Source organism: Eumetopias jubatus, unplaced genomic scaffold (genome assembly GCF_037043125.1).
Source record: "Eumetopias jubatus isolate StellerSeaLion01/CBP00866 unplaced genomic scaffold, mEumJub1_p1.0 scaffold_2, whole genome shotgun sequence".
NCBI lineage: Eukaryota > Metazoa > Chordata > Mammalia > Carnivora > Otariidae > Eumetopias > Eumetopias jubatus.
In genome coordinates, this window is record NW_028274808.1 from 144,130,593 (window position 1) to 144,153,861 (window position 23,269).

The 23,269-nt window shown below is 39.5% G+C and overlaps 1 protein-coding gene and 1 pseudogene across 1 annotated transcript in view; both read left to right on the forward strand.

Annotated features, from left to right (window-relative positions):
* RASSF6 (Ras association domain family member 6) overlaps positions 1-14,318 on the forward strand; it is a 34,092-nt gene extending 19,774 nt beyond the window's left edge. The window contains exons 4-10 of the mRNA XM_088020712.1: positions 3,287-3,384; positions 4,679-4,863; positions 8,579-8,680; positions 9,016-9,067; positions 13,822-13,940; positions 14,043-14,140; positions 14,243-14,318. Coding sequence (XP_087876838.1) covers positions 3,287-3,384; positions 4,679-4,863; positions 8,579-8,680; positions 9,016-9,067; positions 13,822-13,940; positions 14,043-14,140; positions 14,243-14,318 — 730 coding nt within the window. The remainder of the gene's footprint in view (positions 1-3,286; positions 3,385-4,678; positions 4,864-8,578; positions 8,681-9,015; positions 9,068-13,821; positions 13,941-14,042; positions 14,141-14,242) is intronic.
* Positions 14,319-21,962: 7,644 nt separating this feature from the next.
* LOC114206756 (pyruvate dehydrogenase E1 component subunit beta, mitochondrial pseudogene) lies at positions 21,963-23,072 on the forward strand (annotated as a pseudogene).
* The last annotated feature ends 197 nt before the right edge of the window (positions 23,073-23,269 follow it).

Genomic DNA, 23,269 nt, shown 5'->3' on the forward strand with positions numbered 1-23,269 from the left:
ACTTCTCAAGTCCCCTTCTTCGTCCTGGGTGCCTGTGTGCAGAACTTCTCCCTCTGCTCCCACAGGGTCCCAGATGTGGGATCTGCAGTGGGTGGACATGGAGTGAAAGACGGGGAGGTTGTGTACTCAGTGGCAGGAAGGGCTGCAGTCTGGTCTTTTGGTTCAGCCATTAGGAGCATCATCAGTTTGTCATGCTAATTTGTTTTAATTATCTTTGAAATGAGTCACCCTGAGTCAGCTTAAAGGGAGTGGTGGAAGCTTAAATATAAATCAGTTTGTTTGAACTGTGACCACTTGTGATCCTTTATGGAAACAATCCTGTGGGCAGTACTTTGATCTTTCCTATCTGGTCCAAGTATTTTGTTTCGAAAATCTTTCAAAATGTTTTTTTCAAAAAACCCCCAGCCTTACTGAGGTTACGTTTGCTTGCACCAGTTTCCAGTTCTGTTTTTGTTTTGTTTTTTTTTAATCTTTGTGAAATCAACTTTGGCACATTTTGTACAAATCATGACAGAATGACATAAAGAACAGAAGCCGGACAGGCGTACATTTGAATAACCTTAATAGTGTGTGTGTTTTTGTTTTTTTTTTTACAACACAGGTAGAAAAATGACCACATTCACTTTGTCTATCAAATTACTACCTCCTTTTTATTTTGCAACTCATCAGAAAACTTCCCCACAGTTTAAATTTATCACAGTACACATCCTGAAGCATGGTCAGAGCAGTGCCAACAGTCCCGTGCTTGGGCAAGTTACACTATGTGATGTTGCATAAAGTTCCATCCAGCTTTCTTTGAACAACTCTGGTTAACTGCCCTCAAGTGTAGTCATGTGCAACAACTGTATGTGGATGACTCTTCGAATTACACGATCCAGAGCTCAATACTGGTGCTTTCAGAAGTGGGGCACCCGGGTGGCTCAGTCAGTTAAGTGTCTGCCTTCTGTTCATGTCATGATCCCAGGGTTCTGGGAGTCGAATTCTTGAGTCGAATCTGAAGTCTTGCATTGGACTCCCTGCTCAGCGCAGCGGAGACTGCTTCTCCCTCTCCCTCTGCCTCCTCCCCCTGCTCATGCTCTGTTTCTTTCTCTCTCTCTCTCTCCCTGTGTGTGTGTCAAATAAATAAATAAAATCTTTAAAACAAACAAAAACCCTGATGCTTTCTACTAAGATGGGTAGTGAGGAAAAAGGGCCAAACACTCATGTACTGAGCCATGTTTGCCCCCCTGTATTTGTGTGACACCACTAAACTGTAAGAAAGTGAGGACAAGTGTCAAGTCGGCCAACGTTACCAAGGATTTTTGGAATACCACTGGCGTGGCGCTCTCGGGCATTCTCATCTTCCCCCATATAAAATAGTTTCAGGTTGCCTTCCCATTTTAGTTTCCGCTTTTCATTGGTATTGAGCCTTCCCCATTGCTAACACTCTTTCTATGATAATAACATCTGCCTCCTTGTGATAATTAATCTCTTATAGATTGGGGAAGATGGGTAATTTTATCTAGCTTAAGAATAACTTGATTCTGGGGCGCCTGGATGGCTCAGTCGTTAAGCCTCTGCCTTCAGCTCAGGTCATGATCCCGGGGTCCTGGGATCAAGCCCCGCATCGGGCTCCCTGCTCAGCGAGAAGTCTGCTTCTCCCTCTCCCACTCCGCCTGCTTGTGTTCCTGCTCTCGCTGTCTCTCTCTCTCTCTCTCTCTCTGTCAAATGGGTAAATAAAATCTTAAAAAAAAAAAAAAAACTTGATTTTGAGTCAGGACCTGAATAGGTCTCCTTTGAGTTCATTATTACCCATAGTTCTTGGACTTTTCTGACATTTAACTGGCTATCTTCTGGATAGTAGAGCTTATGGAAAAATTAACTAACAAATACATTAGGATTACCTTATTTATATCATAAGACTAGTAGTATAAGGCTCAAATGATATAAAAGTTATAAGAAAAATCAAAAGGATTCAAGGATCAAGGGAGAAAATCATGTTTGTCATGTTCACCATCACTAGTCTGAATAAGAATTTTTCGTTAGTGTTGCCACCAGTGACATTTAGATAGAATTAGTGCTACAAATGCCACATTTGGGAAGAGTATGTGCCCCACTTATGGGTTTTGGTCATAAGGAAAACAGACATTATGGAAGAGATTTTTAGTAAGAGTAAGACCAGTCCCGGCAGTGATAGTATCCATAACCTAGAGAGACCCAGGGATATCTTAGATCCCTAATGGTTCCTGGCCTACCATGAAATGGGTACGGGTGATGAGGATGATCATGAAGATGAGGAGGAATTTGGTAATTTTTAACACATACTGCATGCTTACTATGTTTGAATAATCTTACACATTATCTCATTTAATCTTCTCAGCAGCCCTGTCCTACCTCCTACTATTATCATCCCCATTTTATAGGTAAGGACACAAAGGCACAGAGAAAATAAGTAACTTGACTAAGACCAGATAAATAAAGGTGACTCTTGGCCCTGCTGGTAAAAATAAGTAGTTGCCCAGTCTTATGTATTCTAATCACTAGAATGCATTGAAAATTGTTAGTGTCCAAGGCACCTGGGTGGCTCAGTTGTTAAGCGTCTGCCTTCAGCTCAGGTCATGATCCCAAGGTCCTGGGATCGAGCCCCACATCAGGCTCCCCGCTTGATGGGAAGCTTGCTACTCCCTCTCTCACTCCCTCTGCTTGTGTTCCTGCTCTCATTCTCTCTCTCTGTCAAACAAATAAATAAAAATCTTAAAAAAAAAAAAAGAAGAAAGAAAATTGTTAGTGTCCTATATATAAATCATAATGTTTTAGAAAAGAAGCTTCTCATACACTTTCCTCCTTTGTTAATTGCATTCATAGTAGTAAAGAGCCTTAAAAGTGGGCACCACATCTCACTGAGAGCCACTCTACCTAAAAAGCCTCTGAATACAATAGGAACTCAAAGCATGTTGGCAGAAAGAACATTTTTATATCTAAACTCTCCCAAGAGCATTGTGAGATATCTGTGGAACAATGGATTATGTTGATTTCTACTAATTCCATTTGAATACACATTTTATAGAATCTATACAACCTTGCCTTTCAGGGTATAACTGAATTATTATATCAGATTTGCCTAAAATCAGTATGGAAGAACACATGCTGACCATTCTGGTATAAATATAATTTTAATAATATCATAAAATTGTCATAATTTAGGATATGCCTACCTATGAAGGCCCTCAGTACTATATTAATACTATAAGTCTGAAAACCATCATGAATAAAATTGATGTCATTTACAAGATTTATTACTTTTCAGGGGAATGACACGCTGGGGAGAGTTTGATGATCTTTACCATATTAGTGATCTGGACAGGACCCAGATTCCAGCGTCTGAAGCAACAAATTCCCAAGAAGGTAAGTATCACATTCTTCCTGATGGAGAGACTTCTTTTTTAATGTAAAGCATGCATCCTAAATGTTTCTCTGAGATTTAACATTTTACACACCACTATTTAATAAAAAAAAAAAAATCTCTTAGGATCATACTAATTTAAATCACTACAGTGCTCATATGATGTTTAAGAACCTTACTTTACTATATAAAAATACCATTTTTAAAATTACATCAAATCACTTAAATTTACTAGATTAGGGAAAGCTAATGGTTTGAATAAATTTGTATACATAAAATTCTTTAATATTTTCCCCAAGGATTAGGATCATTTATTATACTCAGTAGCTTTTTATGTTGGACCAATCCCCTCAGATTGGATTCTACATCTTTTTAGAAGTTGAATGTTTTAGTTAATAGATAGTCACATAACACCACTTCCCAGAAAGAGGCAGATATACTGGAATCACTATATTTGATAGAGTAGTTTCAAGCATTGATTTTAAAAAGAGAAATCAACCTGAACATCAGATAAGTTCATATCGAACTTGACAAACCAATGGTAAAGCGCAGCTCCTATGACATGTGACCTCGGGAGCCATAATGATGATGTGATAGTGGTAATGTTAGTAACTGTCACTTACTGAGACTCTGCTAAGTGTCAGGCCTGACATCATGTATCTTACATAGATTTGATTTTCATATAATACATGGAGATCCAAGGAGAAAGGAGAGGATGACTGAGGCTGGGGGCAGAGTTCACGTTTCTGGGGTAGTCCTATTACCAACCTGACTTCAGACGGAAAAGGGTATCCTGCTGACATCATTTTCATGAATCAACCAACAGCTTCCAATGTTTATTTATTTTTTTCCAAGCCTTTCTCAATGCAGTCCTTTCTGCCATCTCCATAACAACCCACATTCAATAACAAACATGATGCTCCTTCCAAGATTCCCTTATCTTTGTCTGATGGCTGTTGGCATCTTTTATATAAGCGTCCTTCCTGTTAGCCCTTCGAAAACACCCATCTAAACCCAGGGGAATCCCAGTTTCTTGGCATCAAAGCTACCATAAATCTATCGGTATCTAAGCACCAGTGCTAGAGAAAGATGAAATATCTCATGCCTATTGGGTGATAAGCTAATTACAATAGGAAATTTTTTAAAATCCCAAGGTAAAATGGAACAGTTTCCTACTGTTTGAAAACATTATAGTTCACTGCTTAGCTACATGCTTTCTTATCAAATACATATACAAATCCACCCAAAGAGGTAGGTGGCTAAATGATATGGCCTTATAACCTTTATTCTTCCCAGGTCATTTATCTTATCACAGTAGCACTCTGAAACCTTATGCAAAAGAGGAGCCAGAATCCCCACTGCTCTATCGCACCATGAGCGAAGCAACCCTGGTGAGAAAAAGGATGAAGCCTCCAATGATGGACGGAAAAAAGTTACAGAAGCACAGGGCCTCTATTAACGGGCACTTCTATAACCATGAAGTGAGTTATAATTCCATTCATGTCCTTTAAAATAATGTCTGTTTTTCTAACAAGATCACACAATTCGACTTACAATTAAAAATAGCCATTGTAAACTAGTGGTCGTGTATCTGATATTTATCGGGTACTCTCTATGTGTTAGGTATTAAACTGTTTTAAATTGGATTTTGATGAATTATCTCATTAATCACTAAAACAATCCCATGAAATAGGTACCATTATTTTCCCTTCCTTAGATGCGTTCATTGAGGGTCACAGAGGGTAAGTAATTTGTCTTAGGGCACACTCCTTTTATTTATTTATTTTTTATTTTTTATTGTTATGTTAATCACCATACATTACATCATTAGTTTCGGATGTAGTGTTCCATGATTCATTGTTTGTGCATAACACCCTGTGCTCCACGCAGAACGTGCCCTCTTTAGTACCCATCGCCAGGCTAACCCATCCCCCCACCCCCCTCCCCTCTAGAACCCTCAGTTTGTTCTTCAGAGTCCATCGTCTCTCATGGTTCGTCTCCTCCTCCGATTTCCCCCCTTCATTCTTCCCCTCCTGCTATCTTCTTCTTCTTTTTTTTTTCTTAACGTATATTGCATTATTTGTTTCAGAGGTACAGATCTGTGATTCAATAGTCTTACACAATTCACAGCACTCGTCATAGCACATACCCTCCCCAATGTCTATCACCCAGCCACCGCATCCCTCCCACCCCCCCACCACTCCAGCAACCCTCAATTTGTTTCCTGGGATTAAGAATTCCTCATATCAGTGAGGTCATATGATACATGTCTTTCTCTGATTGACTTATTTCACTCAGCATAACACCCTCCAGTTCCATCCACGTCGTTGCAAATGACAAGATCTCATTCCTTTTGATGGCTGCATAATATTCCATTGTGTATATATACCACCTCTTCTTTATCCATTCATCTGTCGATGGACATCTTGGCTCTTTCCACAGTTTGGCTATTGTGGACATTGCTGCTATAAACATTGGGGTGCACGTGCCCCTTCGGATCCCTACATTTGTATCTTTGTAGTAAATACCCAGTAGTGCAATTGCTGGATCGTATGGTAGCTCTATTTTCAACTGTTTGAGGAACCTCCATACTGTTTTCCAGAGTGGTTGCACCAACTTGCATTCCCACCAACAGTGTAGGAGGGTTCCCCTTTCTCCGCATCCCCGCCAACATCTGTCGTTTCCTGACTTGTTAATTTTAGCCATTCTGACTGGTGGGCACACTCTTTTTAAGTAGCAGCTCTGAACTTGAATCCAGCTGTGTCTGAGTCCAGACCCCAAGTGTTAACCAACGTGATGGGTGAACCCTATCTCAGGAGCGGCTCTGCGCCAAGCACTGGGAATAGCAAGATGACTCAATCCATGCCTTTGCCATCATGGAACTCAGGTCTCGGGCAAGGAAACCCATACATCAATCAATGGCATTTGAATAATGCAAGTACCACAGGAGAGATTGGTTCAAAGTACATTTGAACACTAACATTTAAATAAAGAAAGAAAACCAGCCGCAGAACTGTTATTCCAATAAATCAAATTTCTCATTTCACCACGTTCCATTCCAGGCCTTGTACATATATACATATTTTTTTATGCAAGCATAGTTGTACTTTAGAAATAATTTGTATTCTGATTCTTCACTTAATGTGTTAAATTTATGTGTTCCTTTCCACCATTTTTGTAAGACATTTCACTTTGCTGAAGGTAGGAAATATATGATTTTTTTCCCTAGAACTCAAATTTTTCATGTCAGGTACTTCAGCAATTATTCATCCATTCATTTAATAAATACTTAAAAAGCACTTACTCTGTGCCAGGTATCATTCTAAGCCCTTTAATACAAAATGTTAACTCATTCATCTGAAGCTTTTCTCCTGGAGGGCTTTCTGCCTTATTCCTTCTTCTGCCCTTGGGAACATAGCCATAGTGTGCCTTTGGAGGCTGGTGGGGAGAAACGTCCCTTGTGAATTCTTTGATCAAATTAGACACTTTTCTGGCTCCAGAATTTCCTCTTAGCCATAGAGTAATATGGACAGTCCCCCAGAGATGTGCAACTACCAATTGCCCCGGTTTCTGTGCCTCATAATTATGCTGTGTCATCATCTTGTGGGGGTGATTTGTGTTAAAGAAGCCTGTGAAAACCCCCTGTTCCAAATGAGCAGCTTCCAGATGGGACACCCCCCTGCGCCGCTGTGCTAAGAATGACATTCGCCCTAAGTTGGCAGCACTGTAGAGTGGCTAAGTGCTCGGGTGCTGCAGCTTGACAACCTGATTTCCAATTCTTGCTGAGCAAAGTTAAAAAATACCTGCATCTCTTAGCTGTCATTCCTTCACTACTTCCTACTTTGCAAGGTTGATGGGACTAAATGGAATGAGGTGAGCTAAGCGCTCGGCACAGTGTGTGACACAAAGGAAGAACTCAATTTACATTAGCTTTATTGTCGTTGGTTGAAAGAGATCAAGCTGGAACTACACATATGTCCTACAGATGCCACAAAACAAAGTCCCAAGCCCCAAAGCACTGTATCAATGGGTGTGCCGTGAGAGGCATCTAGGAGTTTAAGTTGATATAGTTGTAAGATGTGTTTTAATGTCACACAACCCCATGAGAACACCAATATTGTCAGGACATGAATAACACCCATATTAGAGGCTTAGATTATGGTATTTGTGCATAACTTAAGACTATTGACTTGACCTGTGGTATATTTCTATCCTTGCAATAAGAATAAATGATTTTCTTCTATTGTGTGTTTTGGCCAACAAAACTAATCAAACCCTCTGAAAAACATGATTCCAAATTCATTGTATGTTGGCACTTTGGAAGGGCTCTTGGAGATCATCTAGTCCCATGCTCTTATTTTATAAATGAAATCCTAAAGAGGCCTGTTTAGGCCTTAATGTTAAGTGGGTTGACAAAGTTGGAGTTAGAAGACACTGTGATCTAGGTCCTATCCTAATCTAGTGCTGTTGCCAAACTCCATAAATATTCTTCATATAAACAAAATGAAATCACATATACCCTCCCCTCAGTGCCAGATGAACATATGGGTCTCCAGGGCACCATAGAACTCATCAGCACTGGTCATACGTGTGTCACAGAGTGACTCATCAATGCCTCACAATGTGCACAAACATTGAATTTTCTCAAACTTAGCAAGAGTTTATTCCAGACATCCTCCATATATCTACTTCGAAAAATTATTTCTATATCCATATTTCAATTCATACAGATGCTCCATGTCTGCTGAACCCACCTCATTTTAAGAGTCTTGGAACACTATTCGTATTACTTTGTATTTGTGTTTAGTCATAGTTAATTTATTTTAAAATCTTGAACCACAGGAAGAATGGTCCCTGTTTGGTGGGAAGCCTGCTTCTCCCTCTCCCACTCTCCCTGCTTATGTTTCCTCTCTCACTGTGTCTCTCTCTGTCAAATAAATAAATAAAATCTTAAAAAAAAAAGAAAATGTTTCGAACATCCTCAAATGATGTTTTACCTAACTTACTCTAGAAACGATGTAAAGCTGCTTAAAAGGATACGTAATATCCCAACAACAACAAAGAAAGCAAGCACAAAAGAACAAAATTTTCAAACTGGTGATTTGAGATTTTTTTCTTTGCGCATAAGAAGGCCAGGTTCAACATATTGATTCTTGTTAGTATGATGTAATTTTAAGAACTTTGTTTTCTTCCCAGACATCGATTTTTACTCCAACCTTTGGATCAGAAACTAAGGTCAGAATAAACAGTAATATGAGGACTGAAGACGTAATAGAGCAACTTCTCCAAAAATTTAAGGTGATCTTTATTATGAAACTGAGCTATAACTCTCTTGAATATAATTTAACTGTAGATACACAAATGCACTCTTTGGAAAAAGACCTATGAACATGTCAATCTAAATTAAGTTGTTCAGTTCTGAAGGATCCTCTTATGTATCACATCTTTTCATAATTGAGCCTTGAGAAATTACATTATTCCTAGGGAGTAGAGAAGTTTTCATGTCTAAAAGTGCAAAATGAAAGTGAGGAAACAGGTAGATAATCTGGGTCTGGTTAGCTTAGAAAACATCTGACAATGACCAATCCATCAAATATGAAAGAATTCATGTTTTATTTTTTTTCCATTGACAGATTGAAAATAGTGCCCAAGATTTTGCACTTTACATTATTTTTGCAACAGGAGGTAAGCTTGATCACTCTTTTTATAGGATTCCGGAATGCTGTAGTTTTCTGCCCGTGGGGAAGGCAGAAGAGCCATTAAACCACATTCTGTGGAAGAAAGGGAAGGAAAGGAGAAAGAAGAAAAAGGGGAGGGTGTTTTAGAAGGTTATTTATATTTCACAATCTCAGAGGAAGATGACTCAAGAATAAGGTACCCTAGAAGAGCTTATAATACAAAAGAGTTTGCTTGTTGGCTCCCAGACATTTAATTACCTGAACGTCAGTCAGAGCCCCGGGGTGGGGCAAGGGGTTGTCTGTGAAAGTTCCCAAGAATTGTTATGCATTGAAGTCCCTGATTCCTATACCTCTTTTTGGCTTTCCCTTCTCATTCTAGCTCTCACTGGAGTCATCAATGCGTACCATTTCTCTTGTTATTACCGCTTTCTTAGCACAGTACCTGCCACACTGTAGGAGTGTTCTCTCTCCCTCAGTAGAGGCAAATATGCACAACTCGGGGGTCGGGAGCAGAAGGTTAGCAGCAAGACATTGGGAAGAGGCTACGTGTGAGGTGCTGAGAGCAAGGACGAAAGAGAGATTAGAGAAAAAGCTAAGGCAGTACTGAATGAAATTTTTGAAAACCCTAAAATTGTTAAATTGTAGAAATATCTCCAGTTATAGTTTAAGTGTCAGAATGTTTGAGGTGGAAATTGAACAGAATAAAATAATAATTTTTGATCCCAGGACAACTGTAAGAAAATGAAAGTTGGGTCTTTAAAAATATACAAGATTTGGGGCGCCTGGGTGGCTCGGATGGTTAAGCGTCTGCCTTCGGCTCAGGTCATGATACCAGGGTCCTGGGATCGAGCCCCGCATCGGGCTCCTGACTCAGCAGGGAGTCTGCTTCTCCCTCTCCCTCTGCCTCTCCCACTGTTCATGCTCTCTCTCTCTATCTCTGTGTCTCAAATGACTAAACAAAATCTTTTAAAAAGTAAATAAAAGTAAAAATATACAAGATTAAAGCCCTTATAAATTGAAAGCTTAAAGCATAAGAAATATAATATAAATTTTAAAAATTCTAAGAGTGTGTGTACATATATATTCATATTCTCCTTGTTTAGGAAAAAACTAAAAGGTATAAAATAAAAAGCAGAAACAGACTATAAAAATGTAAAAGATACAAATAGATTATGAAAACTATCAGATAAAAGATTAATACCTATAATATCAGAGTTCCTGCAAAATTATAACAAAAAGACAATTCAATGAAAATAGAACCCACAATGCAATATTATCTCACATTTAGCAGATTGGCAATATGTTTCAGAAGGATTCTACCTATGTCTGTGTGGTGAAGGGTAAAAGAGTATTTTCATGCAACTCTTGTGAAAATATGACTGTCTTTACTTTTTTGGAACTGATTCTAACATTATTAACATTTACAGGATACATATCCTTTAACCTGGCAATCCCACTGGTGAGAATCTACTCCACAAAAATAAAAGGACTAATACCTACAGATTTATGTGCAAGGCTATTTATAATGACAAAAAATTAAAGACAAAGTCACCTGTCATGGGAGAATGATTAAATAAGTCGTTGTTAGGCAGCCATTAAATGGAGTGTGTTAGATGTATACCAGTTAAATGGAGGGAATTCCATAATATCAATGTGAAAAACTCAACATGCCTACAAATGTCTATAATATGATCGTATTTTTGTAAAAGAATTACAAATCCCATTTCAATATGTGGTATATAAGATCATATGATCAGGGAGAAAGGTATGAAATGATAAATATCAAATCGTGAACATCGATTACCCAGCTGGGGGTTAGGGTGATGCAGAGTAGAGTACGGAGAAAGGAGGAACACAGAAGCAAAAAAAAAAAAAGTAAACCGTTTTTAAAAACATGGCTACAGTAAAAATAGCAAGTTTCACACGACCACCTTTCTGTGTTGTGTGTTTGTGTGCACGCATAAAGATGTATACGAAGGGATGGCCACACAAAGGGTAGGGCTGATGATCTCAGAGTTCTGGGGTTCCAGGTGCTTTTTACTTTCTGTCTTACACTTGTTTCCATAGTTTCAACTTATAATAGCTTGTGTGGGTTTTTTGAAACTTTATTGAGGGATAATTGGGGATAATTGACAAATATAATTGTATACACTTAAAGTATATAATGTGATTATTTGATATACTTTTACATTATGGGATGATTACCAAGATTGAGATAATTAACACATCCGTCACATCACGTAGTTAAAGCTTTGTGTGTGTGTGTGTGTGTGTGTGTGTGTGTGTGAGAGAGAGAATACTTCAGATCTACTCTCAGCAACTTTCGAACATACAATACCATATTATTAACTCTAGTCACCAAGCTGGACATTAGATCCTCAGAACTTATTCTTCTAATAACTGAAAATTTGTACCTCTCTCACCCTCTCTTCCCTCCCTGACAGCAGGAGTTATTTTTATAATCAGAAAAAAATTGTCTATTTTCACCACAAAAATGTAGTTCTTTAAAATTTTATCTGTAAAAATCACATGGTTTTTTTTTTTTTGGTGTCAAAAATTCTCGTACATAAACTCCAGAAGATAATCATAACTAGCACCTGTTAGGGATCAGGAACAGAGAAAAGAATGGAACCTGTAGCACCTGTTTAGGTATTAATCTGTAAAATAGAGACAGGTGCGTTTTCCACTAAGCCCATGATCTATAACAGTGTTTTTCAAATTCTAGTGCATTTCTGAATTACCTGAGAAGTTCATTAAAAATACAGATTCCCAAGCCATCCAGATCCAAGAATCCCAGTCTGGGAATATGTATTTCTAATAATTATCCCAGAAGCAAATTCATGAAGCAAGAAACCTTGCTCTGCAATATTAAGAATGCAACAAACTGAGGATGCAAAACCAAGTTACTATAAGATGTAGAGGTCAGAAGAGGCTTCTAGTGGGTGAATAAGATTAGCTAAATTACCAGGTTTCTCCCTCGCTTCAGAAATGTAGAGGAATTAAAGCAATGAACTCTGACTCTGTGGAAACAAGAATGGATAATATTAACTTTAATTTTGCTCTAGATCCTCTCCAATCCCACCCAGGGGATGAGAACAGTTCTGATTCTTAAAACTATTAAGAGCCCAAGGTAATTGATTTCATAAATGACAATGTAGAAAGGACTAACTGGTCTACCCTTTTCCCCTTTCAATCTATTTCAACATAGCAGACAGATTGTTTTTAACAATGTAAGTCAGACAATATCACATCACTTCTCAAATCCTCCAGTGGTCTGTCTTCCCACAGTAAAGCCAGAGTTTTATGCTGGTCCCACTACATGTTCTCTTCAACTTTGAATAACCCTTCCTTCATCTTCATGTTGGCCACCCTGGTCCCTTGCTGCTCTTTGATAGCATTAGGCATGCACTGACCTGTAGGGTGACTGACTTATTTACTTACTCTGTTTGGGACACACTTCCCCCAAATGGTTCCATGATTCCATACCTCATCTCCTTTAGTCTTTATTCAAATGTTATATCTTCAGTGAGCCCTTTCTCAGCCACCCTATCCATAATCGCATATGTGTCCCCTGTACACACCTATTTACACATACACATTCTTCTACCCCTTTCCTTGCTTTATTTTTCTTCTGAATACTTATCACTAATACATGATGTGTTTTATTGGTTTATCCTTCCTTAGCCTCTCTGTCCTCCACTAGAATGTAAGGTCCATGAAGGAAGTGATTTTATTCTGCTTTGTTTTATAAGGTGCCCAGCACAGAAAACAATGCCTGAAACATAGTAGGAACTCAAAAAATATTTGAGGAAGGAGAAAAGGAGATGAATGTAAGGGCACTGTGTTTTGTTCATGTTTCACTCTGATAAAAATGAAATTGCAGATGTGACACTATTTTGACAGAAAGCTGGAAGTGCTTTGGTGGGTGGGAGTATTTATAACTTTTGGAAATTTGAAGTTCTGGGAATATGCCAGATTGGAAGTTACTTTCTTTCTCATCTCATTATTATGGCTGAATGGATGAAGCCCTCAGATGAATGAAATAATAAAAATACCCATGATGTGAAAAACATTATGAATATATTTTTTTCTTAGATTTTATTTATTTGACAGAGAGAAAGAGAGAGAGAGAGCATGCACACAAGCAGGGGGAGGGGCAGAGGAAGAGGGAGAAGCAGACTCCCGGCTGAGTAGGGAGCCCAACGCAGGCTTGATCCCAGGACCCGAGAACCATTACCTGAGCCGAAAACAGACACTTAACTGACTGAGCCACCCAGGCGCCCCTATGAATATATTTTTAAGGAAGATCCAAGGATTGGATTGGGGTGAGAAACAAGGGAATCATTGAAGATAATTACAAAGCTTTGGACCTGAACAACTGGGAAGATGGAAATACAGTAACTGAACTAGTAAAGAATCAATAAAAATTTGTTGAGTGAATGAAAAATTATAAAGAAGTTTTTGGGTGTGTTGCTTGATAAAAGCATAAGTAGAACTAATTTGTCTGAACATCTGAACCAAAGGCAAGGCTGAATTACCTGAGATACAAGTCAAATTTAAGAGATAGCAAGAGAAAGGAGTCCATTTGTAGTTTTTTTTTTAAAGGTTTTAATTTTAATTTATTCATCTGAGTAAGTGCCTCCTGTTGTATGTTTTTAGGTCTTCTTCCAACGTGAGCTGAAGAAAGAAAATGAGTGGACAACGTATCTTTCTCTCTAGGATGGATCCCTGACTATGGTTGATTCTTGTTTTCCTTTGCAGAGCAGAGAAGGCTAAAGAAGACAGATGTCCCCCTGCTGCATAGGCTCCTGCAGGGACCTTCCAAAGACAATGCTCGCATTTTCCTCATGGAGAAAGATGCAGAAGAAATTAGCAGTGATGTATGGATCCTGTCACCCCGAATCTCTTTGCTTTCTCCTGACTCAGCACCTCTCACAGAATCTGCTTGCTTTTTGGTTTCATTTTGTTTTTTCCCTTTCCAGGTGGCTCAGTACATTAACTTTCATTTTTCTCTGCTGGAATCCATCCTTCAAAGATTAAATGAAGAAGAGAAGAGAGAGATCCAAAGAACAATAACCAAGTAAGTCAGGAGCATGCATGCTGGGTGCCTATTCCTTTAATAGGCCCAGGGCACAAAATGTGTTCAATTTTTAATAACTCTTTTTCTCCTTCTCATTTTCAGATTCAGTACAGAAAAGGCAATTATACTGAAATGTCTTCAAAGTAAACGGGTAGGAAAAACGGAGACAGCGGTTTAGCAGCACAAGCTGCAATTGCTAAAACACTTCAACAGAATCAGAGGGATATTACTATTTGATGAATGCATGCATTTGACCCTTGCATGCATACAAATATATACGAACTTGAATCTGTAGGAAATTGAATGTCGAAAAAGCTTGTCTCCCTTTGAAGTGATGAGGTTAACTAGGGTTCACAGTTGCACTGAAAGGGGCTTGAATTTAGTTTCAGTAACTGAAACAAGCTTGGATACTGTGTATTCCAAATACTTTAATAGTAAAACACTCAGCGAACTCGAATCTAAATGGTGTCTTCATATGTCCTGTAACTTAAGCTTCTTTTAGCTCAAACTGTCAAGAGAACTAGAGCATCATCAACTGATTCTCAGAAATGATTCAGAAGTAGAAGTTGCCGGCTCTTGAAATAAAAAAGAAGCACATTCTCACCCTACCAAGGAATCGGAGGGGGACGGTGTTTTGCAGCTCCCTGAAAACTCTAGCATCTTTACGAAATCCAGGACTGTCTCTATATGGTTGATGGCTTTTGGCTATCTGTAACATTAGAGCTATCTGTCCTTTGGGATGGAAAAGCTTATGGGCTCTGTTAAGAGATCTAAATTGCAATTTTCTCAACCTGAGCCCTTTTATACCCCACTCTGTTCTATTCATGACTTTCAAAAGTATTATTAAGCATTTTTAATGTCAGTTGAAGTAGTTTTCTTAATTTTCCAAACAAGTATGCCACAGAGATTTAATATATTTAATCAGCTAGGACAAGATTTGGCCCACAGTAACCATTTGTTGCCAAATGAACACAACAGATAATGCAGAACTTGTAGCTGAAGGTAGGCAAGGGATCTGGAGTTCTGCTCTTTTTCTCCAAGACAACCCAGTCCACGAGACAACTCTCAAGGTACTTAAAAGTCGGCTGAAACCGATTTGAAAACAAACAAACACTTAGAATGCCCACAAGTATCATCTATGATTTTTTTTATGAATTCTACGTTAGAATGGAGTTTTAAGCAACACTGTTCAATTCTCTAAACTATGTCCATTTGCATTCCTCCTAAGCATTGTATTAAATTGTTTGGGTATATTACATGTACTAAGGGAGAAGGGTTGTATGTAATAAGCCCAAGTTGGAAGATTAGTTATCAAAATTAAAATGCGACACCTTTTTAAGACAAAGGTATTACTTCTTAGTGGCACCAAAACCAAAACCTAAACCAGATGAAAGTAAAAGTGGGCTATGACCTTCAAGTCCTAGGATATCTTCTCTTGAGGAAAACAGAGCCTTGCTTCATTATCCTTCCAGCTATCAGTTAATAAGAAAATGATCTCATCTTGCCAAAATGGGGCAAATGAAATAGTTAAAATTCAGTATACTTATAAAAAATTTTAAGTAGTGTCAAGTGCCTGCCATAAATGACAGATTAATCATTAATATATTGAAAGTCTACAAGATATGTAAGAAAAATACCAAGATGTGGATAGAAAAAAAAAGAAACCACATAAAAAGTAAAATCACAGGAGAGGAAATACAAATAGCTACTGTGGGGGGGGGGGGACTTGTATCTTAATGGTGATCAACTGTATTAGTCTGTGTCCAATAAGGAGACAGAAACAGTAATCTAAGCAGAAGTTTAATATAAAGAATTGAGCTGGGATGATAGGAGAATAGAAAGAAAGAGAGCTCTAAAGGGTACCCTAAGGCTGAGGAAGAGGACCCCAAAAAGGGGAAGTTTGGAATCAGGAATTCAGAATTCACCAGAGAGGCTGTGGTTGCAGCCCATGGTAGAGAAGTTTGCTGCTTGTCAGCACCACAGTCATAGGACAAACGAGAACAGCCTTTTGGGGTGCGGAGCAGCTGGGGTAAGTGGACACATGTGCAGAGGGCCTTGGGGATTCTCCGCAGACCCAAGGCCCAGATCACATAATGTCTGTGTCTGGAGGTCTGCGGGGAAGTTTGGAGGCCCAAAGAAAGAATCGGGTACTGCTGCAGGTGTGCCTGGACTAGGAGCTAAAGGGGCTTCTTTTGCAGGAACCCAGTGCAACTCTGTGCATGATTTGGGCAGCAGCGTCTCCGAAGCTGTGTGGGACAGAAGCTGGGCAAGTGGCTTCCTAGATGGCCACCCCGGGCAGAGGGGCAGGACTGTCTGTCTGTGAGCAAGCACTGAATTGAGGAGATGGAGCAGAGAGCAGTGATTTGTGCGAGGGCATAGACCTAACACTCAGCTCCAGGCTATGCCACCACAAACAAAATAAAAAGCTGGAGAAGGGGTTGGGGACACAAATGGGAAAGAAAGCTGCACAGGCAACTAGCCCTGGAGAAAGCACACTGGGCAAAGCAGTGGAGGAAAAAAGTCCAACTCCCAGAAGCCTTGCCAGTTCGCCCCGGGAGTCAGGAAAGCCCAAACTGCCTCCTACAATGTTTCTTCAGCGCCCTCTACTGACGAAGCGCGACATCATGCAAAACTCAAAGGAAGCACATTTAAAGGGTCCATATCCATTTTTCACAGAACCAACAGCTGTGAGCCCAGAGTCAATAAAATACTTTTGGTCTATTAGCAAAGATTAAGAAATGATACTAAATACTCAATAAATTACAATGAGATAACCACTGCAGCTACTGGTAGAAATACAAATGGATATAACTTTTCTTGAAATCAATGTGGTAGTTCATCCTATAATTCAACTTATAGGATCTTATATTGAAATAATCAGGCATGCAAAACATTATGCAAAGATACTTATTATATTGCTGTTGTGGTAAAAGGAAGAAAATAACCTAAATGATCAAAAGTAGAAAATGATTAAAGGAAAAACATTTCCCCAAGAATGGTATGCAGCTATTAGAATTATGTTTCCAAATAAACTTTAATTATAGAAGAAAATTCTTCTTCCATATCTAAGTAAGAATATACATAAAAATATTCAAAATATCTCTTACCCATAAAATGTTTGTGTGTGTCTGTGTGTGTGTGTGTACACTACATACAAACCAAAAATACATTAAATATGGTTATATCTGGGTTATAGAATTATGGGTGAATCATTTATTTTTCCATGCTTATTAAATATTCTAAATCAACACGTATTACTTTTCAAATTTGGAATAGAAAAGTTATGATTAGAAAGTTACCAACCAGGGGCGCCTGGGTGGCTCAGTCGGTTAAGCGTCTGACTCTTGGTTTCCACTCAGGTCATGATTGCAAAGTCATGAGATGGAGCCCCATATTGGGCTCTGCATTCAGTGTGGAGTCTGCTTGAGATTCTTTTCCCTTCCTTCTCCCTCCTCCTCTACTACTCCCCCTGCTCACGCTCTCTCTCTCTAAAATAAATAAATAAAATCTTTAAAAAAGAGGGTTACTAACAAAAAGTAGCAAGTACATGTAAGCACAGAGTCCTACTAGATGCAAAAACATCAAAGTATTTAGTAAGAGATTAACTTCACTTCTGTGGTAGTTTTAAAATATATTCATAAAGCCTTTGATATTCCACCTTTCAAGAGATAGGACCTAATCTTCCTCACCTTGCAAATGGACCGGACTTAGGGATTCAACCCTAATGAATAGAGGAAAGCAGAAGTGACAGTGTGTGATTGTGGGGCTAGGTCACATAGCACTGTGGCATCCTCCTTGCTCATTGTCTTGGATCACGGGCTCTTGGGGAAGCCAACTACCATGCTGGGAGCAGCCCGGAGAAAGGCCTGCATGATGGGAACGGAGACCTTTGCCAAAGTCTGCAACAACCAAGGCCTCCTGGCCCCATGTGCTGGCCCCAGTCAAGCCTTCAGATGACATAGCCCTGTCTAACCGTTTAACTACAACCTCATGAGAGACCCTGAGCCAGAAAACCCAGCTAACCCACTCCTGGATTCCCGAATCTCAGAAAACCTATGAGATAAGAAATGTTTGTTGCTGCTAAATTTTAGGGTAATTTGTTACATAGCAATAGATAACCAATACAATTTCTGAGACAAAAATTTATTCGGAAGCATCTTTGCATAATACGAGAATATAAACTTTTGTCATAAAACTGTTTATCCTTGTTCTAGGTGGCTCGAATATTTCACTACCAGTTACATATTAGTTCAAATTCGATCCCAGATAATGTTAATACTTATTAATGGTAGAGGACCTGTTACATTCATCTTTGTATACTTCGCTGTACTTAATGTTGTGTCTTGTGCATAGGATGCGCTTGATAAAAATCAACTGAATAAAAGACTTAATGACCTAGTGAATCAGTGAGTAAAAGAATGAGTGAATGAGTTATAGGAAATATTTTTTTCTAAAAATCTCCTGTATATATGCCTCCTTTTCACAAGTCTGACCCGGTAGCTAAAGAAATACAGAATCTTTTTTTCTGGCTTCCCCAAATTTGGTGGTATGTTTTATTATCTCTTGGCTATATGAAATGTTGTTAGGCAGTGTTGCTATGGAATTTTGTTTAGGGCCATTCATGTCGGTTTCAGGAACTGAAGGAGAAAGAAGTCCATTTTCAAGGCAGTTGATGAGGTAGACAAGATGGCAGGTGTAAGTGTGATGTTGCTATATCTACATGTGAAAGGAAAGGAATGGGATGCAGATAGGACAAAACCCTCAATGGCACCCATTTGTCTTCTAAATAAGAATCGCTAACACCTATTAGATTGAGCCATTTGAAATTGTCAAGATTTAACCTGCAAAAGCAGCAATTTCAGATTACTCACACTAATAGCACTTGCCATTTGCCAAGAAGTGTTTTAAGCTTTATGTATATTAGCTGGTTTAGTGTTTATTATAGTCCCACGAAGAAATGACCCTTTCAACCCAGTTTTAAAGATGAAGAAGAAAACCAGCCATGGAGAAGATAGGAGATTTGCTAAGGTCTTTAGTAGAAGAGCTAGGTAGGATATGAATCACGCTCCAGAATCCACCATTTTAACCACTGTCATCTATGACCTCACTCTCAACTACACTCTCTCAGTCTGGCAGTGGACAGGTGACAATCTACTTCAGTGGACTGTTGTGGGAGTTGTAGGAGTAACGTGTGCCAAAGGTGGCGCTTTACATGTAACAAGTGTGATAGATTTTAGCTGTTGTTGTAATTAAACTACACTATGCCCCCAGCCACCATTGTATCCCTCTCCTCCACTAGGTCTTACTGCCGACAACTACTTACCTGTTGTCTGAAAACCCGCCAAACTGAATCACTCACCATTCCTCGAAATACCTCACAACCCACCACATCTCTATCTGTTCAAACCTTGTCCAGTTTCTAGTCCTTGGCCAGGGTCATTCCCTCCATGACTTTTCCTGGTCTCTGTGACAATGTGTGATCTTAGACTCCCGGGCATCACATTATCAGTTAGCTCTGCTCTTGTGACACTGGGAGTTTGAAATCTGCCTTTTTTTGTAATTCCTTATGTGATTGTGTCCTGTATAAGTTCATTAGTTATCTGGTTTTAGTATATTCGTGTTATGCTCTATAGCACCTAGCAGTGTATGCAATACGTAGGAACTTAACAAATGTTTCTTTGGATCTAATTTGCTGATGTATATGAACATGTTGAAATCACTGGAGTGAGGAAAAACTCTTTAAAATCAAGTGAAGTGGGGGCACCTGGGTGGCTCTGTCGGTTAAGCATCTCACTTTGGCTCAGGTCATGATCTCAGTGTCCTGGGATTGAGCCCTGTGTCAGGATTCACCCTTAGCGGGGAGTCAGCTTGTCCCTTTCCCTCTCCCCCCCCGCCCCTCCCTCCACTTGTGTGTGTGAATACTTTCTCAAATAAAGTAAAACAAACAAGTAAATAAATAAAATAAAGTGTACTATAGTGAGGATTAAATTTTTTTATAATCAAAATAACTCACTTATTTAGTAGGCACTAAAATATTACTGCTTAGTTTTTATTACACACAAAATCTGGAAAAATAAAAGTCCAGATGATTAAGGTCATTATGTCATTTATGCCAAGATTTCGGGGGAGAAGACTGCTATTACAAATCATCACTGAAAGCTCAAATTAATAAATATCAGGGCGCCTAGGTTCCATTGTCAGCATCATATATATATATATAGGGTAAAAATAAAAGGTGGACAGATGGGAAAAATGGGTTAAGGAGGTCAGAGGTCAATTTAAAAATTTAGAGAAGAGAGCACACATACCAAAAATACATAATATATACAACATATATATTATATATATACATACATATATATTATATATATATTACATATTATATATATATATATATTAGAGAATGAGATGGACAGGAAAGAAGGAGAAACTGAATGAACATGTGAGGAATTCTTCCAAGGCTGAGGCTTTAATTGCAGAGTCAGTGGTTAAGGGAGACAACTGTTCACGGAGAGAAACAGCTATTGTCGCCTCAACACTGTGAAGAGAAAACCGCCAACAATTTGCAACGAGTGCTTCAGGGAGATTTCTCTGGCGCTGAGTTTCCAGATAATGATGTTCCCTGACATGACAAAGGAGCACTAACGCCCTAGTGAAGAGCCCAGTTTCTGGAGCTGAATGGTCTAGATTGGAATCCTGGTTCCAAACCACCAGTGAATACCCGGGCAAGTTACTTAACCTCTCCGCACTCAGTGTCTTGGTCTGTAGAATGGGAAGGTTAATAATAGTACCTGCCTCTTTAGATTGTGATGAGGACCGAATGAGTTTTTCCCAGGTAAAAACTTACAACACTAGCACCATGCTAGTTAGCACGGCAGCCAGGGACAAAAACGAGCCAGAAGTTAAGTCTAACTATGTGTCTTTAGAACACAGGCTGTTGCAAAAGCAGACTTATCTAGCACGTAGGAGACTATGTACGGCCCACAGGACCTATTCCTCACCTCAGTCCTGAACTTTTGGAGCTTTGCTAGTAACTCAAAGACTCTTGGCAAACAGAATGTTAAATATTTTCTTGATTTCATAATGTGTTCAATGCCTTAGGCACAAGGCAAAGTCCTGATTAGTTCAAGTCTAACTGATGGCGAAAGAAAGAGGCAAAAAGAAGGAAAGACATGTTCACCAAGCTCCACCTGAAGGTAAACTTTATGAAGATAGGGATTTTGTTCTGTTCTGTTTGGTCACCGATGTGTCACGAGCTCCTAGAACCGTGCCTCGTACACAGCAGATACCCACTAAAAATCTGCTGAATGAATGAATGTTATGAGTGGTTCCAAGTACCTTCCCAGTTTCACACCTTCAAAAAAAAAAAAAAGGCAGTTATAAAGGTGACTTATTATAGAGCACATTCCATTTAGTTCAATGATCATTTCCAGCAGTGTTACAGACAGAAACTTCAAAGCTGCACTTGGGTCTTTCTAATTTTGGAAACCCAGCAGCCAGTTCCCAGCGAGATGTGACAGCCCATTGCATCTACCTGAGGTTTTGAAAGACTCCCTTGATTTCATATTTCTGGTGCTGCTCCTGAGAAGCTGAAAGCTTCTGGGAGAAAGGAAGAACGTAAGCTGGTTGTATGAGGGTTACGAGTAGTAGATTTCTCTGCTAAGTAGGAAAGGAGAGATTTGGTGTAGCCTGGCGAGGATCCTTGAGTAACATTGTGAGTGGCTGAAAAATGATGTTGTTTCGTATTCTGGATATTAGACATGAGTTTCATTACTCATGAAAAATAAAAGGCAGATCTCAGGTCATTCGGCGATGACTAGAGGACACAGTCAAGATGGCGGCAGTGTCTGGCCTGATGCGGAGACCCCTTGAACAGGTCTCGGGGCTGCTGAGGAGGTACTTCCACCGGACGGCGCCGGCGGCGCTGCAGGTGACAGTTCGTGAGGCTATAAACCAAGGTATGGATGAGGAGCTGGAAAGAGATGAGAAGGTATTTCTGCTTGGGGAAGAAGTTGCCCAGTATGATGGGGCATATAAGGTTAGTCGAGGCCTGTGGAAGAAATATGGAGATAAGAGGATCATAGACACTTCCATATCTGAGATGGGCTTTGCTGGAATTGCTGTGGGTGCAGCTATGGCTGGGTTGAGGCCCATTTGTGAATTTATGACCTTCAATTTCTCTATGCAAGCCCTTGACCAGGTTATAAACTCAGCTGCCAAGACCTACTATATGTCGGGGGGCCATCAGCCTGTGCCCATAGTCTTCAGGGGGCCCAATGGTGCCTCAGCAGGCGTGGCTGCCCAACACTCACAGTGCTTTGCTGCCTGGTATGGGCACTTCCCAGGCTTAAAGGTGGTCAGCCCCTGGAATTCAGAGGATGCAAAAGGACTTATTAAATCAGCCATTCGGGATGATAATCCAGTGGGAGTGCTAGAGAATGAACTGATGTATGGAGTTCCTTTTGAATTTCCCTCAGAAGCTCAGTCAAAAGATTTTCTGATTCCCATTGGAAAAGCCAAAATAGAAAGGCAAGGGACACACATAACCGTAGTTGCCCATTCAAGACCTGTGGGCCACTGCTGAGAAGCTGCAACAGTGCTATCTAAAGAGGGAATTGAATGTGAGGTGATAAATATGCGAACCATCAGACCAATGGACATTGAAACAATAGAAGCCAGTGTCATGAAGACCAATCATCTCATAACTGTGGAAGGAGGCTGGCCACAGTTTGGAGTAGGAGCTGAAGTTTGTGCCAGGATCATAGAAGGCCCTGCATTCAATTTCCTGGATGCTCCTGCAGTTCGTGTCACTGGTGCTGACGTCCCAATGCCTTATGCAAAGATTCTGGAAGACAACTCTATACCTCAGGTTAACGACATCATATTTGCAATAAAGAAAACATTAAATATTTAGTTTGGACTTGAATTTCAAGTCATTAGAATTTACTTAAAATACTTGCTGTCACTTCACCTGGATTGTACTGTAAGACCTTACAATTCATAAAGTTATCCTTAAAGCAACAAGACAAATGTTTTTGTACTTGGAAGAAGTTTAAATGTGCTTGTATGTGGAAAATTTCTTCTCTCCTGCCCTAGACTCCATGGGGCTTTTTTTGGTCTCTTATGATT